Source organism: Sander vitreus, chromosome 8 (assembly GCF_031162955.1).
Source record: "Sander vitreus isolate 19-12246 chromosome 8, sanVit1, whole genome shotgun sequence".
Classification (NCBI taxonomy): Eukaryota; Metazoa; Chordata; class Actinopteri; order Perciformes; family Percidae; genus Sander; species Sander vitreus.
Window position 1 is genome coordinate 1,710,303 of NC_135862.1, and position 20,078 is coordinate 1,730,380.

Consider the following 20,078-nt stretch of genomic DNA (forward strand, 5'->3'; position numbering starts at 1 on the left):
ACTCAGGGAAAACCGCTCAAAAGGCTGCAAGCAAGGAAAACATCCAATCTCACACAGGAGTAAAGAAAAGACTGAACTTAAATACACAAGACGGGAGACAATGAGACACAGGTGCAACACATAGGGGTGAGGACAGGTAATAACACAAGCGGGAAGGAGAACAAAGACCAGGAAGACAAGAGATCTGAAATGAGACGAGACGTTAAGTTTCAAAATAAAACAGGAAATGGAAAATAAAACAGAAACATTCATGAGAACAGCCTGACCAATCACGTTGGTTACTTTATGTGGGTATCATGATACAACAACAGGCTGCTGTCTGAACCATAGACTGGATATACGGCAAACGGTTTGGACTCCCTGTGCCTTAGGGCAGAATAAGGGCATGTTTTACACTGGTCAATGATATTGTGGTGTTTGGGGCTTGGACAGGGATCTGTGTACTGGTGGGGAGGAGTCCTTGTCTATATGTATGTAAACTGTTGCAGGCTAATGGGGCTGCATGTTATACCATTTCTTCGTCATGTTTTTCTCTGATTTATATCTAATGTATCTAAGCTGTTTTTCTGTGGGTGGTTGTGGTTATGCATGTGTTAACATGCAAGTGAAAGTGTTCAGAGGGTTGAGCCTGAGAGGTGGAGCAACAGTGAAAAGAGGAGAGCTGCAACGTCACATTTCCTAATAATGAAAGTAAAAGTGTGAGCAACAGCAGGGCTGCACATGAGGCAAATCTCCCTGTTTCTCTTGAAAGAGACATTCAACTGAATCCAGCAGCTTTTTCTCAACAACAGCAGAATCTCTGCAAACACTGGTGAGTACACTGAGACAACATACACTCACTAAATACTGGCTCAAAGTTAACACCAGAATCTGATATAAATATATTATGCTATGAAAGTCATATTTTTTGATAAAACAACTTGTAAATTGCGACAGACCTTGAAAACAAATGGTAAAAACCAATCGACAGTGACTAACTCTAACTAGTTAGACGGAGTTCAGTCACAGTTAGCTTTAGCTCAAGCTATTTTACAGACTTATTTCTGACCGGTTTCCAGTGTGAAATCAAAAGCTCAGGAAGTTCCTCTCTGAAACTGCTCTTCTTCCTCTTTCTAAGAAATGTGAATAAATACGTTTTATATTTAAATGGGATTAAAAATGTTATAGTTTGTAATGTGTGTGATACCATTTAGACGCACCACTTCTAGACAAAACGTATTGTCAATAATAGGAGGTATAACACTGGAATAGCTCGCCCCTCCCAATCAGAGAGGGTCCTACATTCAACACCTTTAACCCTTGTGTTGTCTTCCCGTCGACCGTGCAAGATGCAACTTTTTGTTTTTCTGGGTAAAAATTTGAGTTGTTCTTTTTCGACATTTGTCACTTTTGCCGGCCTTTTTGTCGTTTTTTTTGTCACTTTTTACGATGTTTTTGTAGAAGTTTTTTGCTGCGTTTCCCGGAATTTGACACATTTTTCAATGTTCTTTTGTCATTTCTTTTTTTCAAATGCTATAACATTTTATAAAACACCCACATTTAATGAAAGTAGTGAACTGATCATTTATTTAACATGTGAAGAACCATCAATGTTATTTGTTTGACATTTTGGTTGAAAGAAACCCAAATTTCTGATATAGAAACCTTTTGAAAATGGGTCAAATGTGACCCGAGGACACCAGGAGGATTAAATCTCACTTAAAACAAACCAGAGATGCACTCACATCTAACTGTCACACATTTCATCAGCCAGACACTTTCACTTTCACACTGAAAAGAGGTGGATGAATAATGTCTTTGTCATCATGTATTGTTGTTTTGTTTTGTCAATGTATATGTCACCATTATGTGTACCTTTTAATGTGTAGTGAATGAGTGCTGTATGACTGCTGGCTGTCTCTATGTTAGTCCTATGTCACCTGCGTAGGGACTGCAGATGAAAAGTAGCTATTTTTACTAATTATGGCATATTTACATGATGTTTTCTATACAACAATGTTCATAAATATGCATGGTCCCTATCAAATAAACCTATACAATTAAAATGAAACAAATGATCACAACATATGTAATGTACGAAAGCCCTGAAAGGCAAAGTGAAAGAAATTGTAGCCATTGTTTGGCCAAAACCTTTATTTATCTGTTAGTCTTTTAAGTTGATCTAGTACGTAGGAGATGTTAAAGATAACATCTTGTACGTACGAGATACACTTTTAGGCTTGATTAGGCTGTTGTGAGAGTGAGAAAGCCATTTCAAATTAAACACTTTGTGCACGATACAAGGGTAATAGCCAAACGCACAACGGGACTGCGTAGGCATCCACTAGCTCGGCCGGCAGAACACAGAGTGAGAGGGTCAAAGTTTAAGAAGAAAACAACCAACAGCCAAAAACACCTTGAGGTCTATTTTATGGCGTTTTTCCATGACGTGGTACCTACTCGACTCGCCTCGACTCTACTCGCCTTTTTTGGTTTTCCATTACGAAAAAAAGTCCCTGGTACCTGCTAACAGGTACTTTATTTACTACCACCTCAGTCGAGGTTCCCAGCGAGCTGAGGCGATACCAAAAGGTGACGTGAAAGCGACAGACGGGGGTGTCCTGAACAAACCCTATAAGTAGTTTAGCCAGCTGTGTTTTTTTTTCATTTGAAACTAAACGTGTCTTCTGGCTTTGGCAGCGACAACACACCTTCCACGTTCTGTGTGTGTGTCGTTTCCTGTGGCTGCGCTACCAGCCACGCTCGCCTCACGCATGAGGCGGTACTAAATCTGCAATGGAAAAAGGACGACGGAGGAACCGCGGCCGAGTCGAGCCGAGCCGAGCCGAGTAGAGCTGGTACTAGCAGTGGAAAAACGCCATTATTGTCCACAGTGTTAGCATGGTTAGCATTGCTAAGCCTCTGTCCTGATTGCTAGGTCCTAAAGCATTTCCTGCTTTATTGTCTGTTTTAAAATAAATGAGACCATCATTTACTAAATGAACATCATGCTGTGTGAACAAGACTTGAAACTAGCAATTGAGACCATAAAGTCATTAAAGCTGCAAACAGAGATGGACGGGCCCTCGCACCTCCCCATGGGTTGGGGTAACCGACGAGGTATAGGTCCATCTCCTCGACGTTCCACTTCTGGGATTGCTCCGTAGCCGACGAAAATTCCCCCGGATGTCCTTCTTTTCGGCTGGATGTCCGTCCCCTTCCTCTTTCTTTGTGTTGGCGTTCTAACCTCCGGCTGATGTCTGAGGACTATGGTTAACTGCTCCTCAGATCTCTGCAGGGTAAATCCAGACAGCTAGCTAGACTATCTGTCCAATCTGAGGTTTCTGTTGCACGACTAAAACTACTTTTGAACGTCCACACGTTCCACCAAAACAAGTTCCTTCCTGAGACTATTTAGCAGAGGCACCGTGGCTCCGTCTGGAGCTTAGCCCCGCCCACAACGATTGTGATTGGTTTAAAGAAACACCAATAAACCAGAGCACGTTCTTCTCCCATCCAGGAAAGCTGTGTGGACTAGCTGGACCCTCGTCTGTAGCGCTGTATAGGAAGGTCTGGTAAAGCGAGACTCCCGATGGGACATTGTTCTAGACAGCTGAGCATTTGTTAGATATGAGTTAGACTATTTTTCCCTGGCATTTAAAAGAGTGCAAATGTGTAACTAACGATAAGCGATGAATGATAAACGGTTCATTAGTTATGAAAGATTCTTAGAAAACTGTCACCATAAAAGGAACTCTCTGCTGAGTGCTACGATGCCTTACACAAGTGTCTATGAGAAAAGTTGAAATAGTTATGAATGGAGCTAAAGTATAGGGGTGGCACCATAGACTGTTAATATTAATGGACAAAGCATCCGGTTTGGCAAAGTGCTGCACATGCAGAAGTGCCTTAAACCTGCTTTCTATCTGAAGTCCAGCAGGGGGAGACTCCTTAAACCTGCTTTCTATCTGAAGTCCAGCAGGGGGAGACTCCTTAAACCTGCTTTCTATCTGAATTCCAGCAGGGGGAGACTCCTTAAACCTGCTTTCTACCTGAAGTCCAGCAGGGGGGGACATGTGCGGTTGCAAAAGGAGGTCAATTTCTGTAGAAGTCTCTGAGAAAGTGACCCACTTCTCACTTGATTTATTACCTCAGTAAACATTTTCATAATGAGTTTATGGTCTCAATCGCTAGTTTCAAGTCTTCTTCACACAGCATGATGTTCATTTAGTAAGTGATGCTCCCATTTATGTTAAAACAGACAATAAAGCAGGGGATGCTTTAGGACCTGTCAATCAGGACAGTGGCTTAGCAATGCTAACCATGCTAACACTGGATATTAAACATTTGTTTTTGGCTGTTATCTGTGTTTTCATCTTAAACTTTGACCCTGTCTCACTGTGTGTTTTCACTTCAGCAAAGTCTTCTGCAACACAGAATGATCATTATGGTCTCGTTGATTTTAAAATTGGCGATAAAGCAGGGGGTGTTTTAGGGCGTGGCTATGATGAGATTGCCAGTGAAAGTGTGTAACGTAACGTAGAGTGTAAGCAGCTCCTCCCTCACAAACTCAACGACTCATAGCAGATCTCCACAAATCAATGGGTAACATCACATATGCTCTGTCCATTAATATTAACAGTCTATGGGTGGCACACACACGTATTGGGTGCAAACATAAGAGGCTTTTTTGTAAGTCTTAACATGTTACATATGACTAATATAATAACCACAGTTTTGTTTTTCACACTTTTTGTCCTCAGAGTGTCGATATGTCTGCTGCCAGCAGTCTGCTGACTGAAGATCAGTTTCTCTGCTCCATCTGTCTGGATGTGTTCACTGATCCAGTCACCATACCATGTGGACACAACTTCTGTAAAACCTGCATCACTGATCACTGGGATATTGATGCTCCCTATCAGTGTCCTACCTGTAGAAAATGTTTCAACACGAAACCTGAGCTAGAGGTCAATACTTTGATCTCTGAGATGGCTGCTAAGTTCAGACAGTTAGCTAAACTGATACCAGAAGAAGTTCCCCGTGACGTCTACTCAGGATCCAAACTGAAGACCTGGATGTTCTTCCTGGCGTGTCTGATGTGTGTCTTCATGGCCTGGATGGTGTCAGAACAAAAAAAATATGATTTTGTTCTTCTGAAAGAAGAATATGAAGCTAAGATGATCGAGCTGTCCAAGACACAGGCTGAAATTATGCAGATGATCCAGGAGATCAAACACTCAATGGAGCTCAGTAAGGAAGAAACAAACAGACAGATCTTAAACGCTCTGAAGGAGTCTGTCGAGAGAAACCAGGCCGAGCTCATCCAAATGATCAAAGAGAAACCGAAAACGATAGAGAACCTGGCTGAAGGCTTCGTCAAAGATCTGAAACAGGAAATCTCTGAGCTGAAGAAGAGAAACACTGAGGTGGAGCAGCTCTATGTGGCTGAGCAGGAAAAACTCAGGAAACAGAAGAACCTGCTCCATGAGCCTGATCTGAAGAGGGTCCAGCAGTATGCCGTGGATGTGACTCTTGATCCTGATACAGCACATCCTAATCTCATCCTGTCTGAAGATGGAAAACAAGTTAAATTTGGTGATGTGAGGAAGGATCTCCCAAACAATCCAGAGAGATTTGATTCTTGGTATAATGTCTTAGCAAAGCAGAGTTTCTCTTCAGGAAGATTTTATTATGAGGTTCAGGTTAAAGGGAAGACTGGTTGGTATTTAGGAGTGGCCAGAGAGTCGGTCAAGAGGAAGGGACAAATCACACTGAGCCCTCAGAATGGTTACTGGACGATATGTGTTGAGGAATGACAATGAGTACTACGTCTTGCTGACCCTGCAGTCCGTCTCTCTCTGAAGTCTCAGCCCCAGAAGGTGGGGGTGTTTGTGGATTATGAGGAGGGTCTGGTCTCCTTTTATGACGTTGATGCTGCAGCTCTTATCTACTCCTTTATTGGCTGCTCCTTCACTGAGAAACTCTACCCATACTTCAGTCCATTTGTTCCAGATAACGGTAAAAACTCTGCCCCTCTGATCATCTCTCCTGTCAGTCACTGAGTAGAACAACTATTTGATTTTCTAGATTCCCTTTTATTTAATGTACTAAGTGTATATTAGTGGTGATGTAATGTGTATACAAAGTGTTTCAGTGTTGTCACATTTGCTTCTTACTACAACACACAGATTACTGGAGTCAAGGGAATTAACGTCCATTCATCTGCCTCCTAAACTTTTTCATTAGCTTCAAATATGGACAGATATTGAACCAAAAATGTATTTGGTGCACACTGAAAACATTTGCCTCATTTGAAACACTCACCAAAGACCATAATATACCCAGATAACACTTTTTCTGGGTCCCACAGATCCGTAGTTTTGGCAGAAAGTCTTCCTCTCATTCCCCCACCTGCCACCCAAGAATCATTTAGATAATATCATTTATGTCATTTATACAGTTGTTGAAGTAAGTTCTATCATTCCCGCCCCTTAAAAAAGCAATGTGTAAAGCTCCTAAAAATTTGGGAGTCCTTTTTTTGATTTCATTGAACAATTTTCACTCAATGATTGTGCTGTATTGATTTAATTTGCCTTCTGTTATTAAACTGAAGATGATCTGATATGAAACAGTTTTTATTGTCGTATTCTGTGCTTTTTTTCATTGAAAGCCTTGGTTCTCAAGCTTTTTTCAATAATGTTCCCCTTTGAACAGTGTTTTTAAGCCATGTAAATGTTTATATAAATAGGAAGAATATAGCGATGTCAGCAATAGATTTACTAAACAACAGCCTTGGAGCTGGAGAACATTTAGATGCTGATGAAAAAAGGGAAAAGAAACTTAAAAAGACGGTAGAAAGAAGGAAGGAAGGCAAGAATAGGTCCAAAATAGTAATAAAACCTTAGAAGAAAAACACAGTAGAAAGAAGGAAGTAAACACTAGGGCGACAAAAGTGACAAAAAATTCAAATAAGCGACAAACTAAAGAAAAACCGACAGTAGAAAAAAGTCAGGAAGAAAGGCAAGAATAGGTAAAAAAACAAAAAAAAAACTTTCAAAAACAGAGACAAAAAAAGAAGAAGACAGAAGTAACTACAGCCTGGTTACTGAAAAACATTTAGCAAAAAATGTCAGGTACCCCCTGCAGTCCTCCAGAGTACCACTAGAGGGACACGTACCCCCTGCAGTCGTCCAAAGTACCCCTAGGGGGACACGTACCCCCTGCAGTCCTCCAGAGTACCACTAGAGTGACACGTACCCCCTGCAGTCGTCCAAAGTACCCCTAGGGGGACACGTACCCCCTGCAGTCCTCCAGAGTACCACTAGAGGGACACGTACCCCCTGCAGTCGTCCAAAGTACCCCTAGGGGGACACGTACCCCCTGCAGTCCTCCAGAGTACCACTAGAGTGACACGTACCCCCTGCAGTCCTCCAGAGTACCCCTAGGGGGACACGTACCCCCTGCAGTCCTCCAGAGTACCACTAGAGGGACACGTACCCCCTGCAGTCGTCCAAAGTACCCCTAGGGGGACACGTACCCCCCTGCAGTCCTCCAAAGTACCCCTAGGGGGGACACGTACCCCCCTGCAGTCCTCCAGAGTACCCACTAGGGGGACACGTACCCCCCTGCAGTCCTCCAGAGTACCCCTAGGAGGACATGTACCCTATATTTGAGAAACACTGATCTAAAGCATTGTGGGAGCAGGGGGTTGACATTAACATGTTTGTTTGGTTGCATGTTGGATTTGTATTGTCTTTGTTTTTCTTATTTTAAAAAGAAATGCTAAATAAAGTTTGGAAAAAACAAAAAAGTTATCAGTGATATTTGTGAGCGAAACTAAGAGAGACAGGTTAAGGAGAGGACCCTGGTCGGGCTAGAACTCTCCCCCAACCGGACCGGGCTGTACTGGCCTGCCTCTCTCTACTCTATTACGCTCCCTAACTATAAGCTTCATCAAATGAGGAGGGTTTTCAGTTTACTCTTAAATGTGGTGACGGCGTCTGCCCCGAACCCAGACTGGGAGCTGGTTCCACAGGAGAGGAGCCTGGTAGCTGAAGACTCTGGCTCCTGAACCCAGACTGGGAGCTGGTTCCACAGGAGAGGAGCCTGGTAGCTGAAGACTCTGGCTCCTGAACCCAGACTGGGAGCTGGTTCCACAGGAGAGGAGCCCGATAGCTGAAGGCTCTGGCTCCTGAACCCAGACTGGGAGCTGGTTCCACAGGAGAGGAGCCCTGATAGCTGAAGACTCTGGCTCCTGAACCCAGACTGGGAGCTGGTTCCACAGGAGAGGAGCCTGGTAGCTGAAGACTCTGGCTCCTGAACCCAGACTGGGAGCTGGTTCCACAGGAGAGGAGCCTGGTAGCTGAAGACTCTGGCTCCTGAACCCAGACTGGGAGCTGTCGAGTGTTTAATCATCTAATCATAAGAGCTCATTTTGAGACAGGATGTTCCTGATTTTGGCAATGTTACGTAGATGAAAAAAAAGGCTGTTCTAGAGGTTTGTTTTAGATGATAAATCCTGATCAAAAAAAATAATATCTTCATTTGAAAAAGTACAACAATATTTTTTTGGCCTTTGTTTATAGAACAGCTGAAGACATGAAAGGGGGCGGGGGGGGATGACATGCAGCAAAAGGCCGCAGGTTGGAGTTGAATCCGTGGCCGCTGGGTCGAGGAGTGAACCTCTATATATGGGCGCGCGCTCTACCAAGTGACCTACCCGGGCACCCTCCACTACATTATTCTGACAGCTTTAGTTGCTAGTTACTTTACGCATTACAATGTTTGCACAAAAATATATGAAGTTTATAAATATTGTGAAAAAAATGATTATGATTAGATGATTAAACACTTCGACAGTATTGTTTTGATCATTTCCAGTTTCGTTACTGCATTGAGTACTTTTACTTTTAATACTTTTTCTACATTTTCCTGATGATACGTACAGACTTTTACTGAAGGAACATTTTCAATGCAGGACTTTCACTTGTAACAGAGTATTTTTTACAGCGTGGTGTTAGTACTTTTACTGAAGTAAAGGATTTAAATACTTCTTCCACTACTGCTGAGACTGAGGAATAGCTAAAAGGAACTGATTGGATGATCTAAGGGTCCTGGAGGAGTGATGTAAGGTAAGGAGCTCAGCAATGTTTATATGTGAATAAATAAATGATGATTAGCTACCTGCAGCGGTTATAATAATGGAAATAACACAAAAGTAGTGTAAAGCGTTACTATTCAGAGGCAGTATCAGGGGCGATGCTAGGATCAGACCTTTAGGGGGGCTCAGCCCCTAATGAGAATGTGACACGGATACAGGGTCTGTACCCCCCGCCCCCAGCTGCTATATCAGTAATTTAGTAGTAACTTCTGAGCTACTGAACAACAACATCAGCTAATGTTTTTTGACACTATGATGGAACTAAACCTGACACTTTATAAGTCTCAGTAATAACGACCAGTTTGACACAACATTCAGCATTGATTATTATTGGTTACAATCTGCGCCATGAAATGACCAACGTCTTCTCTGGGGATACCAACGTTAATCTTCACAGCCGTCTCCTGCTCTCCGTCTGACAGATCAGATAGAGACTCAGCCAAAGGCGGGAGTCTGGCACGACCTCCTCTGATTGGCCAACACTACGTTTCTGTTAACCCTTTCCTTGACTGGGTTACTACTGCTGTACACAGGGAACATGCTACTACTACTACTATACACAGGGAACATACTACTACTACTGCTGTACACAGGGAACATACTACTACTACTGCTGTACACAGGGAACATACTACTACTACTGCTGTACACAGGGAACATACTACTACTACTGCTGTACACAGGGAACACACACTACTACTGCTGTACACAGGGAACACACACGACTACTACTGCTGTACACAGGGAACATACTACTACTACTGCTGTACACAGGGAACATACTACTACTACTGCTGTACACAGGGAACATACTACTACTGCTGTACACAGGGAACACATACTACTACTGCTGTACACAGGGAACACACACTACTACTGCTGTACACAGGGAACACACGACTACTACTGCTGTACACAGGGAACACACACCACTACTACTGCTGTACACAGGGAACACACTACTACTACTGCTGTATACAGGGAAAATACTACTACTACTGCTGTACACAGGGAACACACACTACTACTGCTGTACACAGGGAACATACTACTACTACTGCTGTATACAGGGAAAATACTACTACTACTGCTGTACACAGGGAACACACACTACTACTGCTGTACACAGGGAACATACTACTACTACTGCTGTACACAGGGAAAATACTACTACTACTGCTGTACACAGGGAACACACTACTACTACTGCTGTACACAGGGAACACACACTACTACTACTGCTGTACACAGGGAACACACACTACTACTGCTGTACACAGGGAACACACACTACTACTACTGCTGTACACAGGGAACATACTACTACTACTGTAATTGTTTGTCCTCTGTCACTAACAGACAATATTGCAAACTCTAACTTAAAGTACTTGGTCCCCCCTAAAAAGGGTCTAAAATCGCCAATGGGCAGAAATATTGTATTATAACTAATTACCTTCTAATGACAGTAACTAATCTTTAATGTATTGCATTTTGGAAGTAACTTGCCCAACACTGTTGACAGGTGAACTGATTCTGGTGAGTCCGTCCTTCACAGGATCTCCTCATGTCATCATAAATCATCTATATTCAAAACATGTGGAAATAACAACATATGAGCTCAAAGAAGAGCCATTTAAAACACATGGGTCATGCTCAGCATATACAGTACAGCCCCGAAACCATCACCGACATTAGGGGCAGTAAACCTACTGTTACTTTTACTGTTTCTGTCTTTGTTTGTATGTAAAGGGCCTTTGAGTATATTTTAAAGCCCTGTACAAATGAAATGCATCATTGTCATTATAGCTAATCATATGACAGATGTAGAGGAACTGTTTAGTTAAACTTTGGATTCTTAAAAAAGACATTTAGGATAGCGTCTGTTTCTGCAAATCATAACTTTTGTTGTGTTGCCTGTTTGTACTTGTTTGTTCTTTTGACTGCTGTACACTTCCATTGTAGAAGACAGAAGAGGAAACATAAGCTCATCTTGTTTTAACCCTTGTGTTGATGTTTTATAAATGTCTATTTTAGAAATATGGATTTGTTTTTAACTACGCCCTTCGCAAGTACAACAAGAGATCGGATCTCTACTTTCATTGAATTTTGGGTGTTTTGTTCAATTTTTTTAGCATATGAAAAAGACATTTTTTCATAACAGTATCCTCTCTGAACTTTCATATACATTAGGTTTATTGACCATGAATTCCAAAAATAAGTCTATAACTAATAAAAAGTTGGTGTTGGTGGTCTTTATACATGGTAGTCTAGTGAAAAGAAGTGTTCAACGGCAAAAAAGTGTCGAAAAAAGGGACAAAAACGTCAGAAAGTGTTGATTTTTAGTTTTGACCCGGAAGGACCTGTGTGCATGGGTCCAATGGAAGACAACACAAGGGTTAAAGTTATGTCAAGCTAGGCGTTAACATCTCTCCCTCACAATGCCCCACCAATGGTTGGAATGTCACATTTCCTGAAATGCAGGTGGTTTTCTGAGCTACAGCAAAGCTGTTGAGACAAGTCTCTGTTTCTCTCGAAAGAAACATTCAACTGAATCCAGCAGCCGAATCTCCGCCAAACACTGGTGAGTACACTGAGAGAGAAAGCACACATGAATGTATTTCTTATAAAAGGCAGACAATTGACGTTTTACAACTTATATAACTGTGACACACTTCGGTACGTAGCCAAACTCTTTCCTCTCAGCCTCAACGTGTTGTCTCTGTAGTTGCTGTTGTTTGCAGATTAAAATATACCGCACCCCATCTGAGTATCGGCTGTAAAGATTATTAATAATGTGGTGACAGCTTGTTGTATATTACACAACATATGTGAGAGCCAGACATGTATAAAGTACTAGAGATCCAGACTTGAGTAAAATTACAAGTGCTCTATCAAAAAAGTGACTTTAGTAGAAGTTGTAGTGCTCTTTAAGCACCACACTAAAGTGGAATTACTAAAGTATTCAAACATTTTTGTACTTAAGTACATTTTAAAATGTACTGAAAGTAAAAGTACAAGTATTGTGTTATGTAGTTATTAAAGAAAGCAGTCAAAAGTTTGAAAATCATATTATTTCATAATATTACACAATATATGTGAGAGCAGAGGAAGAGTTGGAGACACATCTTCTGGAAAATGTGGCTGATGAAAGAGAGGTGGACATTTTCAAACTGGCCAGGGACAATAGATGAAAATTAGGCTAGTGAGCTACCTCTGGCTCATTAGTGTCCAAGCGCTGACAGCGAAGTAAGCTGGTGGAGTCTCCAGAGGCTGGTTAAAGAACGTAAGAGACATCTCCTGTTTCAACAGCCAATAGAGAAGTCAGCTGGTGGAGTCTCCAGAGGCTGGTTTTAGAACGTAAGAGACGTCTCCTGTTTCAACAGCCAATAGAGAAGTCAGCTGGTGGAGTCTCCAGAGGCTGGTTTTAGAACGTAAGAGACATCTCCTGTTTCAACATGAAACTTGAGCTTTCAACATGAAACTTGAGCTAGAGGTCAGTACTTTCTAATCTCTGAGATGGTTGCTAAGTTCAGACTGTCAACTCAACAGGAAGCCAGCAGCAGCAGCAGTTCAGAGCAACAATTGCCTGGACAAAAAGAAGTTCCGCGTGACGTCTACTCAGGAACCAAAAGAAGGACCTGGATGTTCTTCCTGCTGTGTCTGATGTGTGTCTTCATAGCCTGGATGGTTTCAGACCAAAAGAAGTGTCTTGTTGGTCCTCAGAAGAAAGAATATGAAGCAAAGAAAGCTGAACTGTGGAAGACAGGGGATGAAATTCTGCAGATGATCCAGAAGAGACGACTGAAGATTCAGGAGATCAAACACTCAGTGGAGCTCAGTGATGAAGATGCTGACAGAGAGATAGCAGAAGGTGTTGAGATCTTCACTGCTCTGAAGGAGTCTGTTGAGAGAAGCCTGGACGAGCTCGTCGAGATGATCCAAGAGAAGCAGAGAACAACAGAGAAACAGAGCTGGAACAGGAAATCTCTGAGCTGCAGAAGAGAAGCACTGAGGTGGAGCAGCTCTCACAGTCTGAAGACCACCTCCACCTCCTCCAGAGCTTCACCTCCCTGAACGCTGCTCCACCCACCAAGGACTGGACAGAAGTCAACGTCCGTCCACCTTCATATGAGGGGACAGTGGTGAAAGCTGTGACTCAGCTGGAGGAGACGCTCAGTGAACAGAGGAAGAAGCTGGTTTGGGTCGAGCTGAAGAGGGTCCAGCAGTCTGCAGTGGATGTGACTCTTGATCCTGATACAGCTAATCCTAAACTCATCCTGTCAGATGATGGGAAACAAGTACATGATAGTGATGTGAGGAAGAATCTCCCAAACAATCCAGAGAGATTTGATACATGTGTTTATGTCTTAGCAAAGCAGAGTTTCTCTTCAGGAAGATTTTATTACGAGGTTCATGTTAAGGGGAAGACTGAGTGGGATTTAGGAGTGGCCAGAGAGTCGGTCAACAGGAAGGGACAAATCACACTGAGCCCTCAGGATGGTTACTGGACGATATGGTTGAGGAATGACAATGAGTACCTCGCTCTTGCTGACCCTGCAGTCCTTCTCTCTCTGAAGTCTCGGCCCCAGAAGGTGGGGGTGTTTGTGGATTATGAGGAGGGTCTGGTCTCTTTTTATGACGTTGATGCTGCAGCTCTTATCTACTCCTTTACTGGCAGCTCCTTCACTGAGAAACTCTACCCATTCTTCAGTCCCGAACCTCACTATGGTGGTAAAAACTCTGCCCCTCTGATCATCTCTCCTGTCAGTCACTAAGTAGAACAACAATGATATATTAAAAAAAAGATTAATTTTCTTTTAATGCCATAAAAGTTTACATATACTTTCTTTAGATTCTGAGTAGAGAAAGCAAATCCTAGTCCAATTCATCCAGAGGGTAAAAAAGGGAGGCAAAAATACTGCAGGGGGTGAATTAAAGTTGAAATGGTAATTTCTCAGATTCATAACTCAGTGAAATGTGAACACACAGACATGAAACATGTACATGATTCATTGTGACTCTCTCTTGCTGAGGCCACTTTATCTCTGATGTCCATCGTGAATCCATTAAATAAAAAAAGGGACTGAAGAACTTGCCTAAGCATGGAAAAAAAACATAGTATAAATTATATATATAGTAATAGTTGTCTGTAGAACTGTTAGGAATATTTACCAAAACTGTAGAGAGTGGCTTAAAGAATGGCTGTTGCTGGGCAAAATAACACATAGTGACGCTTGCATACACACACTCAAAGCATTGACACTTAAAGGGGAACTATGCATTCATTTTTAGCTTAATTTACCTTAACTGAACAGCTTCGCAGTCATTGGAATGGTTATATGACTTTTTTGGGGTTGAAGGGTGGTCGTCTCGCTTCCCCCTAGTGCCTGTGAGCGAAAAAACCACCCTTGCAACTTTTGGCTGGTGAGCCGCCGCCCTCAGCATCAGGAAGTATCGCGTGATATCAGGTCTCGCCAGGTAACAAATTGCTTCACGGCATTGCACACATACGCCCATTCAGGAACCAGCTAACAAGGGAGCGATGGAGTTTTTCACACTATCGTCATGGCTGAGCCGGCTAAAAAGAAGCAGAAAGCTAGGAAAGCATTGTCGGAGGAACAGAGAAAGAGGAAACAACAGACTGACCGAGAGAGGAGTCAGACACAAGTAAACATAGGAGCTGCCCAATATCTATTACAAAGTTGTAGAGGGAGCTCTATAGAGAAACCTGTGAGCAAAAAGGGAGAAAACAGCAAAGAAATGGCCAAAATTGCATAGCGCCCCTTTAAGGGTGGGGAGGCAGTCAGACTGGTTTGAACCAGTTTGACTGCCTCTTAGTAAACTAACTCCCTCCTTGTAAATGAGTTAACAATACCCGAGGGGAGGAAGAGCAGGAAATCTCTCTTTCAGGGTGTTGTCCTCTACCATTGGATGGATTGGGTGCAAAGAGGCTGGGACCAGCCTGTGCACCAACAAGGAAGCACTAAAGTCTAAACCACGGCCGCCTCCCCCGCCTTAGTATTAACCAATCACAATAGCCTGCACATTTTACATATATTGAACTGTGACTGTTGAACTGTACTGTTTCTGGGGCGAGGAAAGACAGAGAAACAGCAATCCGCTGACTGTGGCTTCTCAAACTGGAAAGATCCTTGTATGCAAGCTTTATTATTATTCCAGCTTTAATAAACCACCTTAACTGAGAGAAGTTGTTTGTCTTCTGTCCTAACTGACCAACTGGACCGCGACACAACCATGAGTACACAGCAAACAGGAGCTTCTGACAGATTATTCAGCACACTGTGATGGAGACAGCTTTCTCCATTTTCACACATTAGTTAAATTTCATACCAAGCTGATTAGAAAGTAAAGTTGTGGAACAGCTCAACTTTAAAGTAAGAGGACGTTGCTTCAGACAGGATTTAAATCACAGAAAGATCAGCTACTTGGCTGTTTAAGGTCAGTTTTCATATTCTGAATGTTTTCTCTAATCAATTTCAAAGTGCATTCATTACTATAGTTAGTTTGAATCCATATTTTGGAAGATATATAAAGTTCTTGGGTTGTATTTTTAATTGTTTAGCTTTTAGAATTTTTTTATCTGCTTAGCTGCTCTTTGTTTTGGCTGGCGTCTCCCTTAGAGATAGGGTGAGAAGCTCAGTTATCCGTGAGGAGCTCGGAGTAGAGCCGTTGCTCCTTCGCGTCGAAAGGAGCCAGTTGAGGTGGTTCGGGCGTCTGGTAAGGATGCCCCCTGGGAGCCTCCCTAGGGAGGTGTTCCAGGCACGTTCAGCTGGGAGGAGGTCTTGGGGAAGACCCAGGACTAGCTGGAGGCACGTCCAGCTGGGAAGAGGCCTCGGGGAAGACCCAGGACTAGGTGGAGGGACGTCCAGCTGGGAGGAGGTCTCGGGGGAGACCCAGGACTAGGTGGAGGGACGTCCAGCTGGCAGGAGGCCTCGGGGGAGACCCAGGACTAGGTGGAGGGATTATATCTCTAACCTGGCCTGGGAATGCCTCGGGATCCCCCAGTCGGAGCTGGTTAATGTGGCTCGGGAAAGGGAAGTTTAGGGTCCCCTGCTGGAGCTGCTGCCCCCACGACCCGACACCGAATAAGTGGATGAAGATGGATGGATGGATGGATAGCTGCTTTTGACTTATCTTATAAGATTTACCTACCCTCCATAATACACTGGACTTTCATCTCTGGTGCTTATCGAGGCTCACTTTAAGGACCTTTGTTGATGTTTTATCATAACTTGTTTGAGATCATGTGAAAGTAATGGCACATATTTCCACAATTCTGAAGCTATTGTGTCTTAAAAAGGTCCTATGTGGAGCTTATACATGTATTAATCACTTTATATTGCCAATGTGTGAACGGATTTTAACGTAGCTTAAAATCTGAGACAATCCCCGACTTCCTTGGCTGCCTAGGACAACCTGTGTGTGGACGGACTTCTATGTGAAAGAATCCGGACGGTTTTGTTGGAGAAAAGGAAGCAACGTTTCTGCAACCCAGAGAGCCTTATAAATAAAAAACACTTAAACAACTCTATAAAAAATATTTATAATATTTGGTTTTAAAAATAAAAGAGCTGTAGGTTACAGTTTTGTGCAGGTATGTGCAAAAATTGACAGTACGAAGTATAAAGAGTATAAAGGGCCATCAATAATTTTCTGATGCTGAAACAAGTAAAATAGCCGATAGTTTGTCGCATGACGCATATAGAGGAAACGGTGAGCTGAACTTTGGACGACTGTTGCATCCTCATAAAGGCACTAGATAGTAGATAGTTTGTTTCTGAAAATCTTTTACTGGCGTTAATCTTTTACCAAGAGTTATGTCTCTGTAATGACTGGTGATAAAAGCTTGTTAGGCAGAGCAACACGGCAGGAGGAGGAGAGCTTCAATTTCAGATGATCATAGAGAAGAGAACATTTGTCTTGAGCAGAGCTGCAGTCACGACCAGTTTCTCCGTTTTAGATCAAGAAGTGTCAAGAGTTCATTCAGATCTTTTCTTATAAACACTGGTGAGTACAGATGGTCATATTTACTGAAATTAAGAACCAGCATTGACACAAAGATTCAGCTCTATTCCCTTTCATAACAACAGTTGCCAAATTAAATCATAACTGCAAGCAGTTATGACTCAAGCCTCAGAGGGTCATGGCAAACAAGAACCTTAAGGCTCTGAAGCACAACCCGATTATCGGCCGTCAGACAGTCTGGCGAGGTCGGTGCCTTGAGTCTGTTCAGTGTGTTCTGTGCCGTCGTGGCAAACAAGAACCTTAGGTTTTTGCGCTGATTGCATTTACGTTGGACTAGATATGCAAAAGTTGTTTTTTTTGGTCGCTAGCTACAAACATTTGTTTGTTTAAAATTTGCAAAAAACATAACTACACTTTGACTCAGCTTGTCGATGTGTCTGGTGAGCTGAACTTTGGATCATTGTTGGGTCATAAAAGGCACTAAAGATACAATACATTTTCCCATATCTTTCACTGACCTCTTTTGTAATGGTATGTTCCATGGGATTAAATTAATCTTTTACCAGAAGTTATGTTGATGATAAAAGCTCACGTACAAAGCTGCAGTAAGAGGCGGAGCAAGAAGGAGGAAAGCTTTAGTTTATATTATCAGATAAAACTGAACATTTGCCTTCAGCAGAGCTGCAGTCAAGACCAGTTTCTGTTTTCTCTGTTAAGGAAATTGAACAGGGTTCTTAAGGATTTTCTCTAACCAACACTGGTGAGTACAGATGATTATATTTACTGAGTATAATAACTAGCGTTGACACCAAGATTTAGCTCTACTTACATTCATAATGACAGTCGACAAATTGAGCTAAAAGTGCAACATACACCTTGACTTTTGTCCTCAGAGTGCCGATATGTCTGCTGCCAGCTGTGTGCTGACTAAAGATCAGTTTCTCTGCTCCATCTGTCTGAATGTGTTCACTGATCCAGTCGCCATACCATGTGGACACAACTTCTGTAAAGCCTGCATCACTGATCACTGGGATATTGATCTTCCCTATCAGTGTCCTACCTGTAGAAAATGTTTCAAGACGAAACCTGCGGTGCAGGTCAATACTTTGATATCTGAGATGGCTGCTCAGTTCAGACAGTCAGCTCAACAGAAAGCAAAAGAAGTTCCCCGTGACGTCTACTTAGGACTCAAGAGGAAAACCTGGATGTTCTTCCTGGCGTGTCTGATTTGTGTCTTCATTTCCTGGATGGTGTCAGAACAAAAGAAACATGATTTTCTTCTGAAAGAAGAATATGAAGCTAAGAAGATCGAGCTGTCCAAGACACAGGCTGAAATTCTGCAGATGATCCAGGAGATCAAACACTCAATGGAGCTCAGTAAGGAAGAAACAAACAGACAGATCTTAAACGCTCTGAAGGAGTCTGTCGAGAGAAGCCAGGCCGAGCTCATCCAAATGATCAAAGAGAAGACAAGAAGGACAGAGAAACTGGCTGAAGGCTTCGTCAAAGATCTGAAACAGGAAATCTCTGAGCTGAAGAAGAGAAACACTGAGGTGGAGCAGCTCTATGTGGCTGAGCAGGAAAAACTCAGTAAACTGATCATTAAACTGCTCCCTGACTCTGATCTGAAGAGGGTCCAACAGTATGCCGTGGATGTGACTCTTGATCCTGATACAGCTAATCCCTGGCTCATCCTGTCTGAAGATGGGAAACAAGTTACATTTAGTGATGTGAGGAAGAATCTTCCAGACAATCCAGAGAGATTTGATATTTGTGTTGTTGTCTTAGCAAAGCAGAGTTTCTCTTCAGGAAGATTTTATTACGAGGTTCAGGTTAAAGGGAAGACTGAGTGGGATTTAGGAGTGGTCAGAGAGTCAATCAACAGGAAAGGAAAAATCACACTGAGCCCTCAGAATGGTTACTGGGCGATATGGTTGAGGAATGACAATGAGTACAAAGGTCTTGATGACCCTGCAGTCCGTCTCTCTCTGAAGTCTCGGCCCCAGAAGGTGGGGGTGTTTGTGGATTATGAGGAGGGTCTGGTCTCTTTTTATGACGTTGATGCTGCAGCTCTTATCTACTCCTTTACTGGCTGCTCCTTCACTGAGAAACTCTACCCATACTTCAGTCCCAGTCCTAAGTATGGTGGTAAAAACTCTGCCCCTCTGATCATCTCTCCTGTCAGCCAATAAGTAGATCAAAAATGATATATTAAAAAATAAGTTTAACTTTCTTTTAATGCCATACAAGTTTACATATAATTTCTTTAGATTCTGAGTAGAGAAATATATCCTGTCCAATTCATCCAGAGGGTAATAAAGGGAGGCAAAAATACTGCAGGAGGGGAAATGAAGTTAAAATGGTAATTTCTCAGATTCATAACTCAGCGAAATGTGAACACACAGACATGAAACATGTACATGATTCATTGTGACTCTCTCTTGTTGAGGCCACTTTATCTCTGACAGTACCTAGGTAAGGACTACTAGCCAGTCAGGAGCAGAGCATGAGGGCATGCCCTGACAGTACCTAGGTAAGGACTACTAGCCAGTCAGAAGCAGAGTATGAGGGCGTGCCCTGACAGTACCTAGGTAAGGACTACTAGCCAGTCAGAAGCAGAGTATGAGGGCGTGCCCTGACAGTACCTAGGTAAGGACTACTAGCCAGTCAGAAGCAGAGTATGAGGGCGTGCCCTGACAGTACCTAGGTAAGGACTACTAGCCAGTCAGGAGCAGAGCATGAGGGCATGCCCTGACAGTACCTAGGTAAGGACTACTAGCCAGTCAGAAGCAGAGTATGAGGGCGTGCCCTGACAGTACCTAGGTAAGGACTACTAGCCAGTCAGGAGCAGAGTATGAGGGCGTGCCCTGACAGGACCTAGGTAAGAACTACTAGCCAGTCAGGAGCAGAGTATGAGGGCGTGCCCTGACAGGACCTAGGTAAGAACTACTAG

General features: G+C 42.8%; 1 protein-coding gene and 1 pseudogene across 5 annotated transcripts; both read left to right on the plus strand.

The window, feature by feature from the left end:
• Positions 1 to 601: 601 nt before the first annotated feature.
• Positions 602 to 14,319, plus strand: LOC144521642 (uncharacterized; annotated as a pseudogene). Its single transcript, XR_013502345.1, has 3 exons — positions 602 to 811; positions 4,743 to 6,039; positions 12,627 to 14,319. The product of XR_013502345.1 is annotated as an uncharacterized LOC144521642 (transcript).
• LOC144521759 (E3 ubiquitin-protein ligase TRIM21-like) lies at positions 11,622 to 20,005 on the plus strand. Of its 4 annotated transcripts, XM_078256350.1 has the most exons (4): positions 11,622 to 11,720; positions 17,121 to 17,167; positions 17,843 to 17,885; positions 18,019 to 20,004. In XM_078256350.1, the coding sequence occupies exon 4, from the start codon at positions 18,028 to 18,030 to the stop codon at positions 19,315 to 19,317; it is 1,290 nt and encodes a 429-aa protein (XP_078112476.1). In that variant the 5' UTR covers positions 11,622 to 11,720; positions 17,121 to 17,167; positions 17,843 to 17,885; positions 18,019 to 18,027; the 3' UTR covers positions 19,318 to 20,004. The 4 variants fall into 4 exon arrangements, with proteins under 4 accessions (XP_078112476.1, XP_078112477.1, XP_078112479.1 ...); XM_078256351.1 differs by lacking the exon at positions 17,121 to 17,167; XM_078256353.1 differs by lacking the exons at positions 17,121 to 17,167; positions 17,843 to 17,885 and having other exon boundaries at positions 18,019 to 20,005.
• Positions 20,006 to 20,078: the final 73 nt, after the last annotated feature.